Source organism: Gossypium raimondii, chromosome 2 (genome assembly GCF_025698545.1).
Source record: "Gossypium raimondii isolate GPD5lz chromosome 2, ASM2569854v1, whole genome shotgun sequence".
Classification (NCBI taxonomy): domain Eukaryota; kingdom Viridiplantae; phylum Streptophyta; class Magnoliopsida; order Malvales; family Malvaceae; genus Gossypium; species Gossypium raimondii.
The window spans coordinates 47343675-47369245 of record NC_068566.1 but is presented as its reverse complement, the minus strand read 5'-3'; the positions used below and the strand labels follow the sequence as shown (position 1 = coordinate 47369245).

General features: G+C 32.5%; 4 protein-coding genes across 9 annotated transcripts; 2 read left to right on the top strand and 2 right to left on the bottom strand.

Moving 5' to 3' along the window:
• Nucleotides 1-915: 915 nt before the first annotated feature.
• Nucleotides 916-3673, bottom strand: LOC105789307 (50S ribosomal protein L19-1, chloroplastic). Its single transcript, XM_012616637.2, has 5 exons — nt 3518-3673; nt 3046-3417; nt 1676-1762; nt 1459-1592; nt 916-1255 (listed from the first exon to the last, which is right to left on the bottom strand). The coding sequence occupies exons 1-5, from the start codon at nt 3539-3541 to the stop codon at nt 1147-1149; spliced, it is 726 nt and encodes a 241-aa protein (XP_012472091.1). The 5' UTR covers nt 3542-3673; the 3' UTR covers nt 916-1146.
• A 5563-nt stretch (nt 3674-9236) lies between these two features.
• LOC105789758 (classical arabinogalactan protein 7) lies at nt 9237-9668 on the top strand. Its single transcript, XM_012617119.1, has one exon. It carries the CDS (start codon nt 9237-9239, stop codon nt 9666-9668), a length of 432 nt encoding a protein of 143 aa, XP_012472573.1.
• Nucleotides 9669-11567: 1899 nt separating this feature from the next.
• Nucleotides 11568-14084, bottom strand: LOC105789306 (uncharacterized). Of its 6 annotated transcripts, none has more exons than XM_052627718.1 (5): nt 13959-14084; nt 12891-12979; nt 12719-12794; nt 12275-12621; nt 11568-12128 (listed from the first exon to the last, which is right to left on the bottom strand). In XM_052627718.1, exons 1-5 carry the CDS (start codon nt 14026-14028, stop codon nt 11802-11804), a joined length of 909 nt encoding a protein of 302 aa, XP_052483678.1. In that variant the 5' UTR covers nt 14029-14084; the 3' UTR covers nt 11568-11801. The 6 variants fall into 6 exon arrangements, with proteins under 6 accessions (XP_052483678.1, XP_052483679.1, XP_052483681.1 ...); XM_052627719.1 differs by having other exon boundaries at nt 12896-12979; nt 13959-14008; XM_052627721.1 differs by having other exon boundaries at nt 12275-12640; nt 12896-12979; nt 13959-14006.
• A 7993-nt stretch (nt 14085-22077) lies between these two features.
• Nucleotides 22078-24919, top strand: LOC105789312 (protein SIEVE ELEMENT OCCLUSION B). The gene is made up of 7 exons (XM_012616641.2): nt 22078-22297; nt 22393-22476; nt 22565-23001; nt 23091-23200; nt 23290-23420; nt 23506-23982; nt 24073-24919. Exons 1-7 carry the CDS (start codon nt 22106-22108, stop codon nt 24685-24687), a joined length of 2046 nt encoding a protein of 681 aa, XP_012472095.1. The 5' UTR covers nt 22078-22105; the 3' UTR covers nt 24688-24919.
• Nucleotides 24920-25571: the final 652 nt, after the last annotated feature.

The window sequence follows — 25571 nt, the reverse complement described above, 5'->3', positions numbered from 1 at the left end:
GGAAAGGCCTGACCATTGACGATGCTACTTGGGAAGATAAAGAGAAAGTGCACCAGCTTTACCCTACTTTCAACCTTGAGGACAAGGTTCATCTCGATGAGGAGGGTACTGTTATGGACCCACATATTGCTGAAGGATCTGCTAGGGAATGTGCAGCCCAAAAGATCCAAAGGGTGAGAAGAAGCTCACGCATGAGGCACTTGCCTAAGAAATATAATGACTTCATAGCAGTATGACACGTGGACTAATGATGAGCAAACAGAGAATATTGGTGTACACACTCGGAGGAAGATTTTCTACAAATAATTGCATGGGCAGAGAATGAAGGATTATGGTTTTTCTGTTATGAAATTGTTATTCTCTCTCTCATCTCAACCTCTTTTTCCTTGCGTTTCTTTCCCATTTTCTTAAGAACTTGTACGTTCCCTGCGCTAAATATCAAATCTATTCAACTTTAATCTTCAGAACTGTTGTTTGAGAATTTGCAATTTCTTCTGCATATAATAGCTACCTCCTTATATTTAATTTTGTTTTGTAATTGTTCCAAATCTATAACTTATTAAAGATGATTTAATTGATTAAGTGAACCTGTGTTGACTCATTTATGAAAATCGGTCTAATAAAATAACAAATATCTGATTTATGCTACATTTTATTAGCATATTTATAACCTTGTTTTCAAGGCTATTTTGATGGGTTTACGTCAAAAATACTTATATATATGGGACTTGTTGACCCTCTAGGCAAAAGGCTTTCAAAACCAATCAATGGTCCAACTGTCAATTCAACCAATCTTGCTCCAACCAATCTGATCCGATTCTGAAATCAATAGACGTAGGAACTGCATAACATTTTTATTTTAACCCACATGAAGTTTTGCCATGGGATCACTAGCAATATTTGAAGGCTAAAAAATTGAATCGTCAAAGTAGCAGATTGAAATGAATTAAGCAAAGCATTGAATATTTGAATTCAGTTGTTTTTTTTCCCAAATCAAAACAACAAATTTTACAACAAAAGGGGAAAAAAGGGGGCGGGGGCGGATCATAGAAATTAAAGCTCTTACAACATGTACGCAACTAAGAAACTGGTGTTGGAATTTTTGGGGAAGAAGAACCCAAGTGATGATGGCATCGGCAGTGTCTTTCATTTGAAAGTCGACAACCTTGGAAGCTTATCTCTTAGATAATACAGCCTCGCCCTCCGGACTTTCCGGTGTTTGACTACTTTAATTTCCTTTATGTTCGGCGAGTAACTACGATAACAAATTAAAAAAATCGATAGAACATAGTTCGAAAACAAAGATTCCACATGTTCTAAAACATAAAAGGTCAATCATCGAGATGACATGTTAATTAGGTGTAACAATTGAACCAGTAGTATGCTCGAACTAAACAAAGGAAATGGTCTTACGGTTATTGTTGCGATTATGCATAGTGATATGAAAGAAATACTTACACAGGGAATACAATCTCAACTCCAATGCCAGCAATGATTCTCCGAATTCGAATGGTGGTGTGGATACCGGCATTTTGTTTTGATATGACTATACCTTTGTACACAGAAAGCCTACGTCTATTTTCTGGAACTTCCTATAAATCGACCAAACAAAGGAAAAACATAAGACTAACAATAAAAAGGAATTCAGTATGAATAATGAGAAACTTGAATTTACCAATTTGATCTCTACGATATCACCGGTCCTAAGGTCCGGAGTTGGCCTTTCCTTATCTGATGCTTCAATTGCTCTTTTATTCAATATCTACTCACAAAAACAAGCAATTATGTTTATCAAATTAAACAGACAATTAAAATGCTCAAAAGAGATGCTAAAAAACCAGTTTAACAAAGATAGCTCTTTCATGAAATGACTCAACCGTTTAATAACAAATGGGTGAAAAGGTCCTCTCTTTAGTAAATTATTCAGCTTCCTCAATTCCCAAACCAACTCAAAAAGAAAAAACCAAAACGCAATGCCAAAATTTTAATTTTCTTTTTGTCAAGGCTCAACAAGTCCGATATTATCCCTTGTTTGGGTTTTGTCTCTCTACTCTGGCGAGAACCTTAACAGGTTCACAAAGTGACAGACACTCGGAGTGCCTGAACAGACAAAAACATACACAAATTGAAGAGTTCCTAGGAGCATGAAACAAATTGAGTTAACCTCGACTCCACCAAAAGACCGAGTTCATAGGCCAAGGGGTACATCAACCAATTGGATGAAAGGTCCTCTCTTTAGTAAAGTTAAGCTCTTTCATCAAATGGCTCAACCATCTAATAGCAATTCGGTGAAAAGGTCCTCCCTTTAGTAAATTATTCAACTTCCTCGACTCCCATGGGTTAGACCCTCAACAAGTTTGGTATTATCCCTTGCCGGGGTTTCGTCTATCTACTCTACCGAAAGCCTTAGCAGGTTCATGGAGTCAGAGCGACTCGGAGTGCCTGAGCAGACAGAAACATGTGCAAATTGAAGAGTTCACGGGAGCATGTTACAACTTGAGCTAACCTCGACTCTACCAAAAGCCCGAGTTCACAAGCCGAGGGGTACATCAGGTGAAAGATCCTATCTTTAGTAAAGTTAAGCTCTTTCATCAAATGACTCAACCATCTAATAACAATTGGATGAAAGGTCCTCTCTTTAATAAAGTCAAGCTCTGTCATCAAATGACTCAACCATCTAATAAAAACTGGGTGAAAAGGTCCTCTATTTAGTAAATTATTCAACTTCCTCAATTCCCAAACTCAACAAGTCTGATATTATCACATGTCGGGGTTTTGTCTCTCTATCTACTGAAAGCCTTAGCAGGTTTGCAAAGTGAGAACGATTCAAAGTACCTACGCAAGCAAAAACATACGCAAATTGAAGAGTTTGCGCAAGGTCTAACACGATTCATTCATGGCCTATGGCTTATTAGTCATTGATGGGAGCATGTTAAAACTTGAGCTAACCTCCCCGAGTTCAAATCAACAGTTCTCAATTCCTATATAAGTGAGTAAATAAATAACATTACCAACATAAAGAAGTAAAAGATTTAATCAAATTACCCCCATAATATCACCAAGCTTAATCCTTGGTTTTCTAGGCTCCTTGGGTTTTTCTTCTTCAGCCTCATCTTCTCCTTCACCTTCACCTTCACCTTCAACTTCAGCTTCAGCTTTCGTTTCGGGTTCTTCAACACCATTTTCATTTCTTTCAGCTTCACCTTCACCTTCAGGGTTAGATTCTGCCCTCACAACGAAACCCCTTCGAGCAAAACAACTGAAACTCGACCCAACAGGGACTTTTGAATGAAACCCAGAAACCGAAACCTTGGAAGTAGTTAATGGAGAAGGGCCACGAGACAGAAATGCAGAGAACCCACGATTCTTCACTGGGTTAAATGGCTGTACTTGGTTTCTTGGAATCATATGCAGTGCCTATATAAGTATAAATCGAAATTGAATGTAATTATGTAAAAATAAGGTAGTAATGGGGAAAAAAAAGAAGATTGGGGGGGGGGGGGGCTAAGGGTTTTACCTGAGGAAGAACTTGGGAGGCCATGGTGTATAACTACGGAGTCTTCTCGGTTGCGATAGACACCGTATGCCTTATCTGTTTTTTCGAGAGTGACTGGGTTTGGAACATTACACATTAGATAGAGTTCTGTAACCGGTCGGGTCGGGTTGACCCGGGTTGATTTTCTAAGTTGCTATATCCAACTTTTTTTTAATGAATAATATAAGAAAAATAATAATCTTTTTCTTTCAAAACAAGAAAAAAGAAATTTTTTATCAAAAAGAAACAAAGAAAAATTAGTGTTCTTTTTCCTTTCTTTAATTTGATAAGGAAAAAAATTATTTGATTAGAATATATTATAGGTCCCTCTATTTTTGTAATTTTAAAATTTAGTCTTTATATTTTTATTTTTAAAAATTTAATTTATTTACCTTTCATATTTTAAAATTTAATTCTAACTATTAAATTTATTTTGTTAAATTCAAATTAATTATAATATTTTTTAATTATAATTGTCTAATTGTAAACACAATAGCATTAGTCTTAGAGTTATAAGCAACTCATAGCATATTTTGGTAAGATTGCATAATGGATTTTAGAAAAAAAATCTACTCATACAATTAATTATGGATACTCTTCTTAATAATGTCGAGCATAAATTGAAAGGTCATCAATATGTATTTACTCATGATCAACGAAAAACCCAAATATTTATTTAAATTTATCTCCTCTCGAACCCCTGAAATGGATAAAATATGCTTCTTTTGCTTGCTAAATGTATTTGAACTAGAAAATATCATAGACTTGTTTAATTTCACCTTTTGACCCAAGCTATGTTCATAAATTTATAACACTCACCTTTTCTACTTTTTTAAAAAAGAAAAGAATAGATGATTAACTCTAGGCCTATTTTGACTAGCTCTAACCCCTCGGATTGAGCCATCTATTTAGGCACTGTGGAGTATAGTTGAGAGTTTTACCGTACAAATCAAGAATATGTAGTGATAAAAGGTCTTTTTGTCGAAGCTCACTCTCAAGCAAGGAAAAGATAATAATGATCACATTTCTTCAAACAACATAGGAGACTGTGGTGATGCATCTCATGATAGTATTCGAAGGTCAGTTGACTTTTTTTAGGTAGATATACACCCAGATATATTGCATATTGCAAATGGATTAAGTGACTACTGTAGATGAAAATAGAGATGGGCACCAAAACTTGTTTATTCAGTTCAACAATGTATGCAAAACCTTACCTAGAGAGACAATCTATTATACTTCAGCAAGTACAAGATATGATTCGAGTCTTACTTACTCACGAAGTAGCAACCTCACACCCATACTCTAAACTAGATCACTCTCCTTTAAGACATTCCCTTTGAAAGCTTAGGTGTAAACCAAATGACTCACTTGTGTTTACTTACAATTTGTGCACTCAAAATAATAGTTCCTATTTGAACAATAAAAGTGTTTTGTTACTCTACATGCTAATCTAATACAAGTCATTTAGCTTGGTAAGTTACAACCAATTACAACCACATTTTCCATAAATAGCCATATAAGGGAGTCTTCAATAATTTTCATAATGGCTAAGTTTGAGATCTCCTTGATAGTTAAAAGTCAATAAAATCTGATCTTATAAACAAAAACATATTTGGTTTACTGGAATGTAATATGTATTCGATGAAAATGAAATAGAGATGTATAGGTATTACATAGTTCAGCTAGTTAGACTTGGGATGTAATAAATAAGGAGCAATATTACATTGTTTGGTTGGTAAAACTATTGATACAAATACTTGAGGAATATGTTTAAGATGACAAATTTACCCTTAAATTTTATTAATAGTATTTTAATTATATTATTCAATACATATTATAAAAATTAAATAAATAATATTTCATAATAAATAAAAATATTTTAAAATAAAAGATTTTGAGAACATAAGATTAGAGGAGATAGAAAATAAGAAAAAAGAAATGTGGATGCCTTTGTTGAGTAAAACATGAATTTTGTTGTTGTTGTTGTATTCTTGGAAGTGCAGAATTGTTAATAGTTGGTGATGCCTTGAATAACTATTCATCCTCTTTTTTTTTTTGTTTAATTTAGTTGTGTTATGCTCATCCGTATAAGGACACGTGACAAGCTGGAAGGATACTTGAGTGGCAAGTCAACTAAAAGCGAATTGGGAAGTCATCCATAAGTCTTATCTTCTAACACAACCATCTGAACAAGCACAAGCCATTTGGTATCTATATCTTCAGGCTTCCATAAGGAATGTGAGGTCATTGGATACCAAACACCACGTGAGTTTAACCATTCCGTACCATCAAGCCAGAATGAATAACAAGATCTGTCCCATTACAAACATCCCTGTCTCTTCAAAGACATATGCCTCACGCATTCCATAATGATGGTTAGCTAGCAAGTCCAACACATTAGTATCACCTTACATGGGGCCCCATCTATAAATACCTCTAAGAACAATAAGGAGAGGATCGACTTTTTAAAAAAATCAAGCCTATACTCTGTTAACTTACCTCCAACTCTCAACCTTAGTACTCTCCCCGTCTCTTATAACCTTTGGTTCTCTGCCTTGACTGAATGAATCCGTCTCCATGACAACCACCACTCTCTTTTATATACCTTGTCTTTATCGTATCACATTATCATCAAATTGTAATCAATTGTTATACTAAATAGCATTACCAATAACCAAACCTCTAAATGAAGGGGTCACGTGGAATATGACATCAATGGCAACATTGCCATGCATATAAACCAAACATGCTGTCAAACTCTTAGGATGATATTTAAGTTATTTCCTATTTAAATACTCCTAAATTTAAAAAAAAAAATTCTTGTCTTTTCACTATTAAAACTAGAAAGTTAGGTTGTTGTTGGAAACATTAAGTTTTTTTATTTTATTTAGTTTTTAAATTACCTTAATTGTTATTGATTCTAGTTTCGATTTAAAAAATGTATTTTTCATATTCGTTTTATAGCTTATGAACACTAATTCATTTGGAGAGTTTTAACTGCCCCTCCTAACAATGTCACTCATCTTTAAGATTCAAATCCAAATTCTCCTCTTAAGAGTGCACTCAACAATTATTAGTATTGACCACAAAACATTTTAATGCAAAGTGCTTAAGGGTTAATTTGACATTGTGGTCAAAAATTACAGTAAAAAATTAAAATATTCATTTTAAACATAATGTTAGAAAGTAAAAAAATAAAATAATTTAAATAATTTGATAGTATTATACATAAAATATACATTTTAAATATAATAATAAATACTATTTAAACCATTTCATGTAGTACACTCGTGGTCTTTCTCATTTAGATTCTTGTGAAATAACTGAGCAGTCAAAACTTTTGGTTGTGTGGGACAAAATCATGAATACGCACACACACTGTGGACATAATTGGTCCCTCCCTGGCCCTTCATTTTCTGGTTGGCTTGGTGTGTTCCTAATTTGCTTTAATGCCCCACCATATTTAACTATATGCCATTATCACCCCCACTTAAAAGTAAATAAAAATGTCAATGGAGTGAGATGGGTCGAGATCTTACTTTATTCATTTTCGTCCCATATTTGTATGAGTCGTTAAAAAAATCATCTATTTTTATATATGTTGGTTATATTTGTTTCGCACTATTTCACTTGTTTTTTTTTATTAATGTATTTATATTTTATTCATGATACATAACTTTTTACAATAGATAATATAAATAAGCTAATTATTCTATACATTGTCATCAGAATAAAAAAAAATTCTACAAGCGAATTTAGGATGTTGTCATATGTCTTTATAAAATCAGAATGAAAAAAATAAAAAAAAATACGATTCAATCAATCCATATTAGTTTTTGGATCAATTAACTTAATATTTTTTTTCTAAATTAATACCTTGCATGCTTGACTTAGGGTGGGTTTGGATGGGCAATTGGGTGCGGTGTGGTGCGTTTAGCTTACTTTTTATCTCACGCTACAGTATCTAATCTCACCGCTACCGCTGTTTTTACACTAACCGTAGGTAAACGCACTGCCCATCCAAACTCACCCTTAATCGATTCGGCTAACCGATTTGGTACAGTGGAAGCCACCATTTCTCAACTATTCATTGTGGAGGTGTTTGTGATGAAGTAGTCCCCTATTGCACAATAGTTTTAGAAAGTGTAGATGCTTTCCGTGATTGGTTTTAAGCATCCATGCTTTAAATGGAAGACACTTGTATCTTACAAGGCTTTTCTTTTTTAAAAACTAAAAATAAAAACCAAGCAAATATTCTCATGTCAAATTAAATTCCAACTTTAAGTTCACAATTTCATTATAAATTATACTCTATAAAAGTAAAACCCACTTGATGGCTTCCACATCTTGGAATAAACAATTTCACTATCAGCTCTCCATGTTTTTAGAATATAATATTTCATTGAATAGATTAGGTTTCGGTCTAATTAATTTGATAAGTTTAAATAAAAGATTCGGATCAATCGGTCAATACCGATTTAATCTCATTTTTCGAACTTATATCTTGATTGTTCTCAATTTAACTAGTCTGATTGATCGATTCGATCTGATTCAAAGATCATTAATCTCAGCTATCCTTATAAAATTGAAGTTTTAGAATTTTGAGTATCAAATTTCGAATTTCACAATATGAAAAATATGTAGAGTTAATTAATTAGTTAATTTGAGTTTAATTAGCTTTTGCGTTAAATTATCATTTCACTTCTTATGATTATCAATTTTGATTGATATGGTAGATATAATAAGTTGTAATTCTAAAAAAATAATCTTATTTATTGAGAAAAAATTAACAAAAAATTAAAAGGAAAAAATTCTCTTCCATCTTTTATCTTAAGTAGCGGTGATCTCCATTCGGTTCGGTTAGATTTTTGAACCATCTATCAAAATTCAGTTCAATTTGGTTTTCAATTTTTTATATTAATTTTTGTTTTAAATTTTTAGACTTAATTGGCAAAAAGAGTTTGGTTTTATAGATTTTCAATATTATTTGGTTGAATATAAAAAAAACATAAATATTTTTAAAACAATAAATTTTCAAGTAAATAAAAATAATCAATAACTTTTATAGGGTACTTTAAAAAGTATTTTTATATAGAATTTTTAACTTATTTCACTATTTTAATAAAAAATATTTAGTTTTATATATAAAATAATATTGATTATAATTTAAATAAAATAAAATTTAATTTAATTTTGGATAATCATAATTTTTAGTTACATTCTATAAATTATCTACACATCTCGATTTGAATTGATTTTAGACTTTTCGATTATGTTTTAATTTATTTTCATCATTGACTTTCTTTTAAATTTATATTTAAAATTTTTTAAATTTTTTTATAATCAAGGTATATATTTTTAAATTTTTTAATATTTAGTGAAAATTTTATAATTTAAACAATTCATATTTTTCGAAAATAATTTAAGTTAAAATTGGATAAAATAAAAAAATAAATAAAATATGCAACAAATTAGATGCCTGGGCTCACCGCAAGTGCACCTCCACCAACACCACCCAAAAAACAAAAATTCCTTTAGGACACGTAGCAGCTAATGTATCCAGTAGCATGAAATGTCCGTATACTTCATCTCTTTCAAAACGATTCTTCAATGGCCTCTATATATCAAACCTCTTCGCTATCTCTTCCAATTTATTATTCCTCACTCCAAATTTTCATTATCATAGCTCTCTCATCCAATGGCTCAATTTCACTTTACATTTGCTTTAACTTTAATGATTGCTTTAATATCAAATTCAGCATCTCAGATCCCATCGGCATCACCCACAATGCCACCGTCAAGCGGCGGAGCTCCACCACCCACCACCACTATGACACCAGCTATGACTCCAACTTCTTCACCCTCCCCCACCGTGGTTCCAACTACCCCAAGCCCATCAATGGCACCAACCCCATCAATGAGCTCATCACCTCCTTCACCAATGGCTCCTACACCAACCCCATCAATGAGTTCAGCACCGCCACCAATGGGTCCTTCTCCGTCTGGTCCCTCCGCCGACAACGCGCCGGCTATGACTCCGGTTAAGTCTACACCAAGCTTTGCTGTTTCTACACGTGGATATACTATGTCTTTGTTTGGTTTACTTGGAGCTGTGGCACTCTTTGTTTAGGTCACATCAATGTTCTCTATAAATTTTAAATCTTTAGATTACGCTATTTATTTTGTGTATTAAATTTTTTTAGTGTCTAATTTTCTCTCTCTAGTGGTTCATTATTAGTTTTTTTTTTTAAATTGGATTTTCAGCTCTTTGGTAGCATTTTGACTTGCATGATTGAATAAAGAGAGAGTTTATGATTCTTGTTTTTGTTCGTACTCTAATAATTAGTGTTAATTATTTCTTAATGTTTTTTAATATCCATCCCTTTTACTATATATTATCAAATGAGAAATATGTTTAAGTAAATTTTAAATTGATGTCTTTTTACAATTATAATAATAACGAAGTAAATAGAGTTAAATTTATAATTTCATTGAAAATTCATCAATAGTATACCAAATATGACATATTTGGTTAACGAAGCTTGAGGTCATGGGATCTTTAATATTATTAATTGTGAATTCTATTGAAACTATTATAATTTTTAAAAAAGAACCCTTATTACCTTTCGGGTTTTTGTTCAATTGAAGCTACAATATCTTAGAAAAAAAATCATAATTGTCTTTCGGTCTTTGCTAAAAATGAGAATAGAATGAGGTAGATAGAAGAGATGAAAAATGAGTTCAATTGATTGCTAAAAGGAAGAGGAGCATGGGGGGTAGATAGAAAAAAGAATTGAACAATGGGTGCAATTGGTGGTGTTGGTGAATGTGTGATGCCAATGAAAATTGGGTGGGAAAAAAGGTTAGGTGACCTTGTGTGAATGACTATGATAGATGAATATTAGTTCAACTTTTTGTGAAAGAAAGGGGCTAAAGTTGCCTTTTGGGGTCCCTCTTTTGAATTGTGGGAGGTAATTGGTTAAAAAAAGAGCACTAAAGGTGAAGGTCCTGTTTCTTAGTGGGTGCAAAAGCATATGATGGGAGAACATAAAAGCAATAGATATGAATGCATGAAATTTTTATACGATAAATGAAATAAAATGTACGATTTGTTGTATAGTGTGGGCCTAAAAACTCAAATTATAACCAATTTTTGGGCATGAAAGTGATGGGTCACGTGGAATGCTTTCCCCCACCAACAAATTACATAATTATAGGGTTTAAAAAAAATCGTAAACTGATTTGGACTCAAACGGTAAATTAAACTAAATTTCTATTTTTATGATATAAAAATAAATATTTTATATTTAAAGTAGTGAAAATAATTAAAAATAGAAATAATTATGAAAATAATATTTTGAAATTTTGTGATATAATATTTAAAAATCATAAATTAAAATATCTTCTGTCAAAATAAGTCTAAAAATCCAAAACAAAAAATTAATATGAAAAAATCAAGAACCAAATCGAGCCGAACTGAACCGAATTGTGATATATGATTCGAAAAATTTGACCGAATCAAACTGACATCACCCCTACGTAGTTATATCTCACCAAATCTTTGTAGGCAAAAATACCACGAAAGTTCCTATACTAGGAGTCAGATTGCATCTTGTCTCTCTACTAAAAAAATGGAGAAATTAGCCAATGTACCTTAGATAAAAAAGCAAACTTCTCATTCTATTGAAAATTTCATCCATTTCTGCTATTAAAAATTGGTATTTATACATTAGCATTAGGTACACGTTACATATGTTTGATTATTCCAGCAACCATGCCAGTTTTTAACGATACAGGTGTATGAAAATTTTAATAGAAACAACTAATTTGCTTTTTAATTTAACGATATAGGTGTATGAAAACTATTTTACTCATTTTTTAAGTAAAAGTGACAAAATACAATTTGAATTTTAATACAAGTATTTTCATGATAGAAGCTAAAAATCTTGAAAGGACCAGTAAAAACTCGGATAGTAAGGGAACAACCAAAGACATTCATGGCACCAAGAAAATAAAAAGGACATTCATGTCTCTTGTTAAAATGACCTTTATTTCTTCAGAAAAAACCTGTTTTGAGTAAAAACAAACATACTTTTGTACAAACATTTGTCATGTCTTGTGTTTTCCAGAGTGAAAATAGTTGAGTTTTGTTGGTATGCAACCGAAAAAGGCACATAAAAAAAAATCAAATTCGGATTAGTCATAACCGGGCCGGTTGTGGGGGGCCGAGTGTGCACGTTCGAATGAAGCACGAGACGACTAATCATCGTCTGTTTCTCCTTTGTTTCCTTCGGCAAAAGAAGCAATCCGAACATGGAGATTCCGTTTTACTCAAGTAACCGGTTTGGAGCTTGCGTATGTTTAGGTCTTCCGTAAGTATCTGATGAAGCTTCCGATTTTCCTCCATAAGCTGTTCGATGATTTGTTGACATTTCATTACCTGGATGGAAAGTAGAAATTCTAACACATTCTGAACGAGGCAACGAACATGAACAGGAACACGAACGTAAAACAACCAAAACCGGGTTGCAAAGCAAATAAGGGGCATTACCAATTGAAGCATGTTGTTTTCAGTTGGCAACCGTGCCGCCTACAAATCAACCAAACCAGGTTAATTATCGCAACTGCCTACTGCAATCACTGATAACCAAAATCGGAAGAAAACACAACCGCTCGTTCCTGGGTCGTGTAAACACGATATTCCACACGAACAAGCATAAAAGTAGCTTTGCATACCAGTTCATTTTGGCTAGTTTCGTCTTCGTTGAAAACTGGATTTTGCAAAAAACTACTGAGAACTTTTTCTGTTCGAGTTCCAAAAGTTGAACCTCTGCTCGTAATCCCGGGTCCAGGCAACCCTTGGGATGTAGAATCTGCTAGCTTTGACACTATCTGGTTCATGTTTCCGAGTGGATTTCGGGATGGTTCATTCGTTGTGGTCCAACCACTTCGAAACGATACAGGAAAAGCACCTCCAATGAACGGTAATCCGGGAGCCTTTCTGAACTTCATCATCAATTTCGCCATTGTTTCTATAACACAACATTGAATTTGATGCACCATCCCAGGCTTCGCAGAGAGTCCTGTACCGGGAACAACATTCTCCGTAAAAAACGAATGTCTTAGCTCGGGAAAAAAGATGATAGAAAGCAAAGCTGGTTCGATGAGGACATTGCATACCGACACTGGAACCGTGGCCAAAACCGACACCACATCCAACCCCGGCCTCAATGCTCTTAGCTCCGATCTTCGTTAACTAAAACAACACGAGAAAGACGAGAAATGCAGATTGCGATCAAACAAACAAAAATCAAAGACGAAAGACGATCATAAAACCGCGCATTTAACTTACAGCACCATTTACGTGTTTGCTAACACCAGAAAACGCATCGGTTGCGCCTCTAGTTGCACTCATTACTTGTCCCAGCATAGGTATCGTACCTGATATTACATTGCGCTTAACACAATATCCGCGAAAGAATGTACTATGAACTAGAAATACCGGAAAAACTTGCATCGTTCACCGTACGATATGTTCATCAATCATAAAAGTTTTGACGCTACTATTTCATTCCTTATTCTAGATGCAACTATGTAATGTTAATCATATAAGTTTTGAAAAATCGTATTTCGTTCTTACTAAATGAACCAAACAAAGACCACCCTACTGAATTAGATGCCAAAGAAATGGTGACTCGTGTTTCCATTTTCGTCCTTAGAACTGGACCGACCTTGAGCTAAAAGTCACTCTCAGAAGACAGAAAATATTCAAGCTTTAACAAACTACAAATCAGTGAACCCACCATCTCAAAACCCATAAACATCCAAATAGAAGCAGATGGATTCAACAACACTCTCGCTATGTGAACTCCACCTTAGACTTAGGCTTTCATCATAATTGAGAGATTAAACCCTTGCTTGACCCAAAGACAATACCAACACATTAAAGGATCCATCAACTATGACCAGACAATACTTTAAACGGCCTCTCTTCAACAATTTACTATGACATTATTGACTAAAATAAACAATTAATCCAAAAAAAAAAAACATTTTTCATTGCCATAAATTTTATTCTGTTCCTACTAAGAGAAAGAAAGACTACCCTATCTAATTACATGCGATTTGTGTCCCCGCTTTTATTCCTCTTACTAGACCGATCCTAGAGAACACTAAACTAAAAATCACAATCACAAAACACAAAAATTCAAGCTTTTAACAAATTATAAATCAATAAACATACCAAATCAAAAACCATTAATATTCAAACAGAAAAACATGAGTTCGAATCCGTTTAAGTGTGTATTTCTCATACCATTAACACCCAATCAGAAAGCTAATATTCATTTCACTAACCCACATTTTTTCCATTAAGTAGTAAAAGCACCAAAATGAAAATGATACCAAAGTTGATACATACAAGTTTTTTTGGGAAGCAAATTAGGACCAAAATCATCATTTTTGGGACCAAATAAATCACCCCAATTCATCTTCACAACTCAAAAGATAAGGTTTTCTTCTTTTTTTCATTAAAAATCAAAATGGTATGAGCAGTACCTAGATTTATACCTCAGCCTATACCGATACCACAACCAAGGGCAAAGGCAGTAAATACTTGACCCATTTTCAAAGTTAATGGATTCTGTAATGTCATTGCTTGAAAGCCTTTCTTTTTATTGATTGTTGCCACCATTGTTTAACAAGTTTTTTTTTTCGATTCCCAAAGCGAAAAGGTGTTTCATTTGTGGGTGTCTTTTTCATGTTCTTTTCTCTTCGGAGAAGCTAAGGATTTTCCGTTTCTTGTTAACAGTGTTTGAGTTTTTAAGCTCGTCTTGCTCCTTTTGAATCGGTTAATGTAGGGGTGTTTAAACGGTTACGTGAAGGTTAATCGAATTAAATTAGTATTAATAAAATTAATCAAATATTTTTTAATTGGTAACTGAATTGAAATTTTAAAAAAAAAATTAACGAAACCTAAATATTTCAGTCAATTCGATTAATCAACTGAATTAACCGGAATTTTTATGTTTTTGTTTTTTAATCAAAAGAAGTATAAAACATATCAAGAAAAATAAATTGATAAGGTTCATTTCACCAAATTATCCAAATTAAAATTACATATAATTTGTATTAATAATTATTAAGTTCGATTAAGTACCTGATCTCAAACCAAATTAATCGATAACCGAACTTTAAAAAAAATTATTAATCGAACTTCGACTGAATTAGACTGGTCAACTGACCGATTAACCAAATTAGATCGATTTGACAGATTAATTTGATTTTAACCGAAATTTTATCGCTCCTAGGCTAATGTTGGGCTTTGGGTATTTTGTTTAGTTAGTGGGTTGAGCTAGTGGAGATTAAAAGTGATTGAATTATGTTATTAGTCTCTGTATTTTATGAAAATTGTAGATTTAATTCATATATTTTAATTTGGTAAACTTTAGTATTTGTACTTTTCAAATGTTAAAATTTTAACCCTTACCAAATGATAACCATTAAATATGTTAAGTTTTATTATTTCTAAAATTTGAATCGCTTACATGTTATCATAACTTGTCATTTTCGCATATTACTCATTAAAAATTTAGTTAATGGATTAACGATTATCATTTACATCAAGACTTCAAATTTAAAAAAAAATACAATAGGGTAATATGGGCTAAATCTACAACTGTATGGATAATAGAGAACTAGTCAATTTAATAGCTAATAGGGTCAGAATAAAAATATCAAAATTCAGAAATTATAGGGACTAAATCCACAACTTTTACAAAATATAGGAAATAATAATATAATTTAACCTTTTGTCTAATTTTGGGAGTTCTCTTCAACCTTTTTATCTCTTTGGGTTTTTGCTTTATAGGATAGTAAGCGTTGGGTTTGAATGGATGGTGAGATGCGTTTAATTTATTTTTTGTCTCACACTATTGTGTCACTATAATATCTAATTTCACCGCCATTATTATTTTTACAGTAACCACAAGTAAACACAGCACCTATTCAAACTTACCTTGAGTCCAACAAATTTTATCGAGCAATCAAATATTAGAGATTAAGATAAAGGATAATGTTAACACACATGACACACTTACACTACAGCTTTTTTATCCATGGTGACATAGATGATGCATGAACCATGCATGGATGGTCATAATAATTGTTTAGATCAATCATCAAGTGGAACTTTCTTTTGGAGCTAGGGAAATGTTTATTACTCTAAATGAATAATTTTATTTGGATTAAAAAATTACATTGGTTGACATAGTATGTTATGTCAACTTTTGCTACCATTATCAAGAATAGAGTAATACAATATAATAAAAACAAATTATCATCCCTTGTCTGTTTGGTGAATTCCTAGGCAAATCCAAAATCAACAACTACATCAGCAAAGTCGAGCCGTACCAACAGTTACTATAGTCAAGCATCTTTAACGAGGGTTTTATTCGATTGAATTAAGTTGAATCGAGTAAAATTTTTAAATTAATCGAGTTGATTAGTCCTATTTTATCATCGTAATTCAATTTAAAATTTTTTTGAATCGAGTTGAGTGAATAAATTTTGAGTTAAGTCAAATTAAGTGAAATTGTTTGAGTTAGATTAAAAAATTAAGCATGTCAAAATAAAATCTTGTTACATTATAACTAATTTCATGTTAGAGCACATAAATATGAAAACATATATGTTTGAAAAGTTTTTAGTATGATAAATTTGAATCATTAATTAACTTATTTAGGTCCTTAAAATTATTATTTTAGAAAAAATTGAAAATAAATTTCTTTATATATTTTTAAAATTTTTAAAATTTTTAAAATATAAATTTTAGAATTTTATAAATTATTTTGTAATTTTTGTTGAGAAAGAGACCAATTTACTTATTTTCAAAATTGACAGGGACCAAATGAGTATTGACACTAATCTGTTATTCAAATAGTAAAATTCTACTCGACTCAAACTTGAAATTCGAACTAGTTATTTGAGTTGATTTGAATAACTCAAACAACGATTCTCAAAATTCGATTTTTTTCTTGATCTTTTCGAATCGAATCGAGTTTTTCTCACCCCTATAGAACACTTGTCAACCTCTTGATTCTACTTGTGGAGTCTAAAAACTCCATTGTAAGCATACCAAATAATTTCCTATGGAAAAATATTAAAAAAATAAATATTTTTAAAAAAAGAGAGGGACATAAGACAATTTTTTAAGATTGGTTGTGGAATAAAAGAAAAGTGTATTTTTAGTGTACTAAATACTAACTTTATTTTTATTATTTTAAAATAATTTAATTATTGATCATTTCTTATTTGGATTAAGACCCGATTAATAAGTAACACCAACTAAATTAATGATTTAATTACATAAAATATAAAATATTATAAAATTATAAAATTATTAAAAACTAATAAAATTTTATACAACACAAATTACATAAAATTGATAAATTTTATGATATTTTATTTAAAAGGAAGCTGAAACTATTGAGATTTCCTTAAAATTTTTCAAAGCATATATTTTGTACTTCTGTTTATTAATTTTTATTATATTTAGAAAACTTGCAACAATAAAAGTTTTTTTGTTGATCAAATCCGAGAGTACCTTTTGACATATGACAATTTCAGCCATGGTAACATAGAGGTTTTGAAGGTATAAATGCACTGAGTGAAAGTCGATATTTCCTCACAATTGTAACAGTCACCAATACAATGGTACAAGAGGTTTGACTCCTTTATGACTTCTCATGATTTTAAAAAAAATAGCTTTGAAAGTTGTGTTTACTTTAAGAAAAACAGTGATAATTTTTTTGTGTATCTACTCCTTTATGTTGATGACATGTTAGCGAAAGATAAATGAGAGATGAGAAGGGTAAAGCCCAACTAAGTGAAGAATTTGAGATGAAAGATTTGGGACCAGTAAAGAAGATACTTGGTATGAAGATTATCAGAGATATAAAAGCAAGTAAATTGTATCTAAGTCAGAAGGGGTACATTGAGATCGTTATTTGCAGGTTCAATATGCAGAGTGCTAAGCCTGTTAGTACTCCTTTAGCAGCCCATTTTAGACTTTCATCAGTTTTGTCTCCACAATCAGATGTTGAGATTGAGTACATGTCACATGTTCTATACTCTAGTGTAATGGGATCTCTCGTGTATGCTATGGTTTGTTCACGACCAGATTTATCATATGCAGTCAGTGTAGTTAGCAGATACATGGCGAATCCCGATAAAGAACATTGGAAAGCAATTCAGTGGATTTTAAGATACTTATAAGGTACTACTGATGTTTGCTTACAGTTTGGAAGAACTAGAGATGAAGTCATTGGGTATGTTAATGCTGATTTTGCTGAAGACCTTGATAGAAGAAGATTTCTCACAGGTTATATTTTTACAATCGGAGGTTGTGCAATCAGTTGGAAAGCCACTTTGCAAACTACAATTGCTTTGTCTACCATTGAAGCTGAGTACATGGCTATTACTAAGGCTTGTAAAGAAGCTATTTAGTTGAATGGACTCTTTAGTGAACTTAATAAAGACCTTCAAATCAGTACAGTATTTTGTGACAATCAGAGTGTCATCTTCCTTACAAAAGATCAAATGTTTCATGAGAGAACAAAACACGTTGATGTTTGGTATCATTTTGTTCGTGATATTATTGCTCGTGGTGATATTGTTGTGAGCAAAATTAGTACTCATGAAAATCCTGCAGATATGATGACTAAGTCACTTCCTATAACCAAGTTTGAGCATTGCTTAGACTTGTGTTCGTTGTTGAAGTTAAACCCTTAAGGGGTTTTATGGAAGAGGTGGAGAACTTGTTCGTTGAGAATTCGCGATGAAGAACTTGTTCATTGAGAATTCGTGTCAATGTAGAGATTGTTAGAATTAAGTGACCCGAATTCTTATTTAAATAAAATACATTGGTAAAATAAAATAAAAGTAAAATTCATATAGAACTACAATTTTTTTATTTTATTTTAGAATAAGGTTTATTAAGCTCCATCTGTTTGATATTGATTAGAATAAGGTGTTTCAATCTTATTACACTCTTATTAGAATATGATTTTATAAGCTTATAAATAGACATAGTTTACTCATCTTGTAATCATTCGAATTTGACATACTAAATTATCTTCTCCTCTGCCCGTGATTTTTTTTTCTGAAAGGATTTTCACGTAAAATCTATGTGTTCTTTATTTTTCTCTCTTTTTTTCTTTGCGATACATTGTCATTACTGACGTTCTATTTTTTCAAAAAGCCTAGTAGGCTTAATAGTTTTGGACATTGTTGATCGTGCTAATAACAATCCAGACATGAAAGATGTTTTAATCCAAGCAGAAGCTAAACATAGTCATGTAATGAAGACCAATGACATTAATGTTATTCCTTCCATGAAGCAAGTAAATTTTGAACCAAATCTACACTTTTTGACAATGTCATACGGTTCCTAAAAGGTTAGAAAACAAATATCTCGACCAAAATACGTGATGCTTTTCTAGTGGTGGCTGCACTGGTTGCAACAGCCACTTTACAAGCGGTTCTCAACGGCCATCGGAAGGGCTTCGACAGGTTGACAATAGCGACAGTGATCCACTTTCGTTCAGCATGGTGGGGAAGGTGGTGATAAAAGAATGGTTATTCATAATTTTCTCCATTCTTAATGATACTTCATTTTGGGTGACAATCATAACCATTTATCTTTTACTCCCAAATGGGTTCTATGGTCAGCTATTAACTCTTCCCTTAATTCTCTTCTCTATTACCTATTTGTTCTGGTCAACAATCATATCACCAAGCCTCATTTGTGCCATTGTTAATTTTAGCTTTTTCATGATAGATGTTAACATGCATTAATTGATGAATGATCCTTGGCAATATGTGTTTGCTCAAATATCAATAAGTGAGTAGTCATTGTGATATGCTTGAAAATTATCATTTCCAAATACTTGGCTATTTACGGTTTAGGATAGAACATAGAAGACTATTTGTTTTGGTGCTTTGTGATAAACTAACAAATTCAATTGCTTGTTTACATGGTTTAAAATTAAGGGGTTCTGTAAAAATTTTAAGTGAAACTTAACAGTCACTAGTGTTGACCTCAATTAATATTTTTCTTAAATTTTAATCATATTACATTATCTTTTAAAAAAAATTCCACAAACTCAAATATTGTAGAAGACATCAAGCTCATGGTTACATGTTATCCAGATCACTTAAAAATTAAATATTACACCGTGGACTTGACACTATCAATTACAGCAATTATATCATAATACAGATCCTAATTTTAAGGGCACAAGAAAAACTTGAAGGCGTTCATACGAACACATGAAGAACTACTTTCGTACAAACATATATTAATAAATATTATTAAAATATTTGATACGTCCCAGAATCCGATGAGGAATGAGCATTGGATGTTCGACGATGCGATGAATGAGCGAATTCGGTCGACTCATGTCCCCGATGGTCGTGTTGTTTTGCGTCATATCATTCCCAACATTAATCTTTCTATGAATGTAAAATTGATAAACTTAAGATTTCATGATGTTTATATTCCAGAAAATGGAAAGATTTTCAAGACAATGCTTTGGGTTTCTAAAATTATTATTTTAGAATTTTTTAATTTTTTTAAAATATCAATTTTAGAATTTTTATAAATTATTTTGTAATTTTTGTTGAGAAAGGGACAGATTTATTTATTTCAAAATTAACTCGACTCAAACTTGAAATTCGAACTAATTATTCGAGTTGATTTGAAAACTCAAACAACGATTCGATTAAGTCAAAACTCTATTTCTTTCTCGATTTTTTCGAATCAAATAGAGTTTTTTTTTACCTCTATAGAACACTTGTCAACTTCCTGATTCTACTTGTGGAGTCTAAAACTTCCATTGTCAGTGTATCAAATAATTTCTCACAGTAAAATATTAAAAAATTAAATATTTTTAAAAAGAGAGAAACATAAGATAATTTTTAAGATTGGTTATGGAATAAAAAAGTATAATGTTAGGACTCGATTAATAAGCAACACCAATTAAATTAATCATTTAACTACATAAAATAAAAATATTATAAAATTATAAAATTATTAAAAACTAATAAAATTTTATACAACACAAATTACATAAAGTAATATTTTATTACATAAAATTGATAAATTTTATAATATTTTATTTAAAAAGAAACTGAAACTATCGAGATTTCCTTACAATTTTTCAAAGCATATATTTTGTACTTTTGTTTATTAATTTTTATTATATTTAGAAAACTTGCAACAATAAAAGCTTTTTTGTTGATCAAATCCAAGAGTACCTTTTGACATATGACAATTTCAGCCATGGTAACAGAGAGGTTTCGAAGGTATAAATACACTGAGTGAAAGTCGATATTTCCTCACAATTGTAAAATTACAAGACAGTCATTCACTTCTTTATTTTCTACTCTACATCCTATGTATAATGTCTTGTATAGGCAAGCTAAAATGGCAAAGTTCAACCATATGTACTAGTCGTCTGAAAATTTTATTAACAACGGCAGGTATGTGGTATGAATTATGTTGCAATTTTTTTCCCTATATACACACCTTTGATCGAGCGTGGAATGTACACTCGAGCATGGCAATAAATATCAATAGGCATTGGTTTCTCCAAGAGACGCTCAAAATGCTTCTTCAACTAGTCTAACTTCACCTGAAACATTTTGAAATCAGATGGAAGATCATACCTTATCTGAATGTTTCCTAAAGGATTTGCCTCGATTGTGCTTAGATTTGTCAATTATAGGCTGCTTGTCCATTGGAAGTCTTGTCAGCATCACTACATCTTCTAGCATTATTGTCGCTTCGTTGCATGAGAGATAAAATGTATGGGTCTTTAATCTCCATTGTTCAATTAAAGTGAATAAGAATGTTGGAGCATAAGCAACTCTCCCAATTTGTCTTTCATGATAAAAATCGACATCCATTAATTGATGAATGATTCTCGGCAATATATCTTCGCTCAAATGTCAATAAGTGGGTAGACGTTGTGATATGCTTGAAAATTATCTTTTCCTAATACTTAGCTATTTAGGGTTTAGGATAGAATTTTAAGTGAAACTCAACATCCATTAGTGTTGATTTTAATTTATATTTTTCTGAAATTTTAATCAAATTATATTTTCTTTATAAAAAAAAATTGTCCACAAGTCAGACATTGTAGAGGATATCAAGTTCATATGGTTCTTCAAAATTAAAAATTACACCATGAACTCCACACCATCAATTAAAGTAATTATATCATAGTACAGATCCTAATTTTAAGGGCACATGAACAACTTGAAGGCGTTCATACGAACTCAACACCAAAAGCATATATTAATAAATAATATTAAAATATTTGAAAAAATATTAAAGGCGGAATCAACGTTTATAACGTTGTGTGATATTATTTATATATTTTAAAAAAACTTAAACAAATAAAAAAAAAAAACAGTTGTTCTCATCACTATATAAACCCTACAATGCTTAGTAAACACATCACACATCAAACATCAAAAAATAGTAATACTTTCATATATTCGACAATGGCTCGCCCTACCCCAATCTCATCCCAGCAATCGATGAGGAATGAGCATTGGATGTTCGACGATGCGATGAATGAGCGAATTCGGTCGACTCATGCCCCCGATGGTCGTGTTGTTGATGTTACACAAGTTCTTCAAGTCACTCGCAATGTTTTGCGTCATATCATTCCCAACATTAATCTTTCTTTGAATGTAAACTTTGATAAACTTAAGATTTCATGATATTTATATTCCAGAAAATGAAAAGATTTTCAAAGACAATGCTTTGGGATTGTTTTGTCTTGTAGGGGCACATCGATGCATCCGACGATCAGACCAACTTGTCTGCCGCTGATGGCGCGCTTGATGCATTACACAAAATCTGCTGCGAGGTTATTCGGCTGTTTTATTTTGCTTTCGGAATCTCGATCATTTTGAAACCGAAAAATAACGATCGTAACCTAAGTTGATATTTTGTAGCTATCATGCAAGTGTTCTAGAGGAGGTGATGCCCATGCAACAACAATGGCGATCTTCAACATGCTTTCAAGCTATCCATGGGTTGCAAAAGTGGTGCTAACATTAGCGGCTTTTGCAGTGAATTTCGGGGAGTTTTGGCTGATCGCTCAGCTTTGCACTTCCAACCCTTTGGCCAAATCAGTGGCTCTCCTCAAGCAACCCGACATTTCAGAGCACTCCCAAACACTGAAATCCCACTTTGATGCACTCAGCAAGCTCATCAATGCAATGTTCGATGTAACCAAGTGCATTGTTAAGCTTACTGAGCTACGCTCTTCTAAGTATATTTCCATCGGTGAGCCACCATTGTCGACCGCCATGGCTCATATCCACACTGCTACTTACTGGATCATTGCGAGTGTCGTCGCTTGTACTAGACAGATTACAGGCCTTATAGAGTGAGTCATGAATTTTCTATGTGCTCAATCAGACAATGTGACGACATTCAATTTACCAACAATTAAATCTTTTGTTTGAGTCATTTCAGGTTCACTACAGTGACTTCGGAGGCATGGGAGCTATCAAGCTTGGCACATAAAGTTAGCAGCATACATGAACACCTTCAAAGTCAATTAAGTCTTTGTTATGAGCGTATTGGTGAGTCCATCCTTGACGACAAATCTAGAAATATAAATCCTATATATATACATTTATAAAAGGCTGAGTATGATTGTAATGAGATGCAGATGAGAAGAAGCTAATTGAAGCTTTTGAACACTTCAAGCGTACCATTGAAACACCTCAAGTGGACAACTTGAAGATTCTCCAAAACATCTTTGGCAAGGAAGAGAATCTCTTGAATCCGGACAGGGCCGAGGTCTGTTTAATTCCATGTTCCAAGTTTCAACCATGTTTTAAATTTCGTTGGATCGTATGTTAACGTTGCTGGTATAATTTAACAGGTTTGTATCAATGTCTTGGGAAGAAAGCATGTTATATTGCTCATTTCAGATCTTTCTATCTCCCAAGAGGAGATTCGGGTTCTTGAAGATGTTTACAAAGAAAGGGTATCATCTGGGCTTAACTACGAGATCATATGGCTCCCAATTGTGGACAGAACAACTTGGAATGATTATTATCGGGAAAAGTTTTCGAAACTGCAATCAATTATGTCGTGGTATACTGTGAGCCAACATGTTGCCATTGAACCAGCAGTGATTAAATACATAAGGGAAGAATGGGGTTTCTTTAAGAAACCAATTGCGGTGACATTGAATCCACAAGGAAAGGTTTTATGCCCAAATGCACTCAACATGATGTGGATATGGGGAAATTCAGCTTTCCCGTTTAGCAGTGAAAAAGAAGAAAGTTTTTGGAAAGCTAAACCTTGGACACTTGACCTTCTCTTTGGTCGCCTTGAAGCAGACTTACCTACTTGGGTACATGAACATCCCCACATAACTTTAATATATATGTGTGTATCAATTAATATGTTTTATTTATTTTTGGTTTTGTGTTGTTATAATCAGGTGAGCCAACAGAAAGTGGTTTGTTTCTATGGTGGTGTGAAAATGGAATGGATCCAAAGTTTCACTACCGCAACAACAGCGGTTGCAGAGGCTCTCGGTATTGGCATAGAAATGGTTTATGTTGGAAAGAAAAATAAAAGGGAACGAGTGAAAAAGATTACTGGTTTAATCAAAGAGAAGGAACTTAGCCGTGCTTGGGAAGATGACAATGTGTGGTTCTTTTGGAACCTATTAGAGAGCATGTTGTACTCGAAAAACCAACATGGGAAGACCATTGAAAACGATGTTATAAAGCAAGAAGTGATGACGATGCTTGAATATGACAGTAGTAAAAATGGATGGGCTGTGTTCTACACCGGATCGGGTGAAATGGTGAAAGCCAATGGAGAGAAAGTGCTTAGCACCATGGACAAATTTGATGAATGGAAAAACCTTGCCAAGCAAATGGGTTTTGTCCCAGCACTTCGTGAGAAGTTGGAAGGGGTTATCCCGCGCCATCATTGCACTCGCCTTATCCTTCCGAGTAACGGTGGTAGAATTCCGGAGAGGGTGCAATGTGCTGAGTGTGGTCGTCCGATGGAGTTGAATTTCTTGTATCGCTGCTGTGCAGAGTGAGGTAAAGGAAGGGGAAAAAAGATGGTTTTGGGGAGGTTTGTTTGGTATTATGATATGATTATCATATCTAGAGTCGACATGTTTGCTAGGTTTTCTAATAATGCTTAGGGCTCTGTTAATATCCCACACTGGTTATTGAAGAGCCTTAGCTAATTTTATCTGATTGTTTGTGTTGCATTCGCAGTTTGCCTTGTAAGACTGCTTCCCTAAATAAAGAGTTCATTTGAGTTTATGGCTTGGATTTTTTTAAAATAATGACTTAATTTCATAGTAGATCTCTAAATTATAATTTTTATTATGAATTAGTCCTCAAACTTTAAAATATACTAATTACATTCTCAAAGTATCAAGATTGTGTTAGTAAAGCCCTCCTTTAAATGAAACATCGATCTTATATGGCACAATTTAAAATAAAAATTTTAAAGAAAATGAATATTGTAAAAATAGATGTCTGTAGAAATATTAGTTTTGAGGTTTACAAAACTTTAACAAACGCTTTATCATTCACTAATTTTTTTCTTTTTTACTTTATTTTAGTTTTAACTTTTAAAAGTTATGTAGTAATGTTTTAAGTCAAAAGATTATCAATTCCGAATAAGACTAGTTATGTAACCTACGTGGTGCTACAACTGTACCTTGCACTTCTTCCATAACTACCTCAACAAAATTTATAGTGGTAATCAAAAGTTCAACAAAATTAGTATAGTTAATTTATTTCATACCATCATTTGATTTTATTTTAGATTTATGGTAAATTGTTGACATATTTTGAAGTTGCTGCAATGTGTCAATGGAAGTGTCACTTCCAGCACCACTGTGACAAAATAACAACTTGTCGTATTTGAAAGTTTGACAATTTATTTAAACAAATCTTTGGGTTGTAT

Coding starts and splice junctions, on each gene's coding strand:
- LOC105789758 (XM_012617119.1), top strand. CDS start 9,237: ATGGCTCAATTTCACTTTACATTTGCTTTAACTTTAATGATTGCTTTA.
- LOC105789306 (XM_052627717.1), bottom strand. CDS start 13,055: ATGCAAGTTTTTCCGGTATTTCTAGTTCATAGTACATTCTTTCGCGGA. Junction 12,795..12,890: donor GCAAACACGTAAATGGTGCT/GTAAGTTAAATG, acceptor GTGTTGTTTTAG/TTAACGAAGATCGGAGCTAA. Junction 12,622..12,718: donor TGGCCACGGTTCCAGTGTCG/GTATGCAATGTC, acceptor TTCCCGGTACAG/GACTCTCTGCGAAGCCTGGG.
- LOC105789312 (XM_012616641.2), top strand. CDS start 22,106: ATGGCTCGCCCTACCCCAATCTCATCCCAGCAATCGATGAGGAATGAG. Junction 23,201..23,289: donor TCTTTGTTATGAGCGTATTG/GTGAGTCCATCC, acceptor AATGAGATGCAG/ATGAGAAGAAGCTAATTGAA. Junction 23,983..24,072: donor AAGCAGACTTACCTACTTGG/GTACATGAACAT, acceptor TGTTATAATCAG/GTGAGCCAACAGAAAGTGGT.
- LOC105789307 (XM_012616637.2), bottom strand. CDS start 3,541: ATGGCCTCCCAAGTTCTTCCTCAG. Junction 3,418..3,517: donor CCTCCCAAGTTCTTCCTCAG/GTAAAACCCTTA, acceptor ATACTTATATAG/GCACTGCATATGATTCCAAG. Junction 1,593..1,675: donor ATATCGTAGAGATCAAATTG/GTAAATTCAAGT, acceptor GTCGATTTATAG/GAAGTTCCAGAAAATAGACG.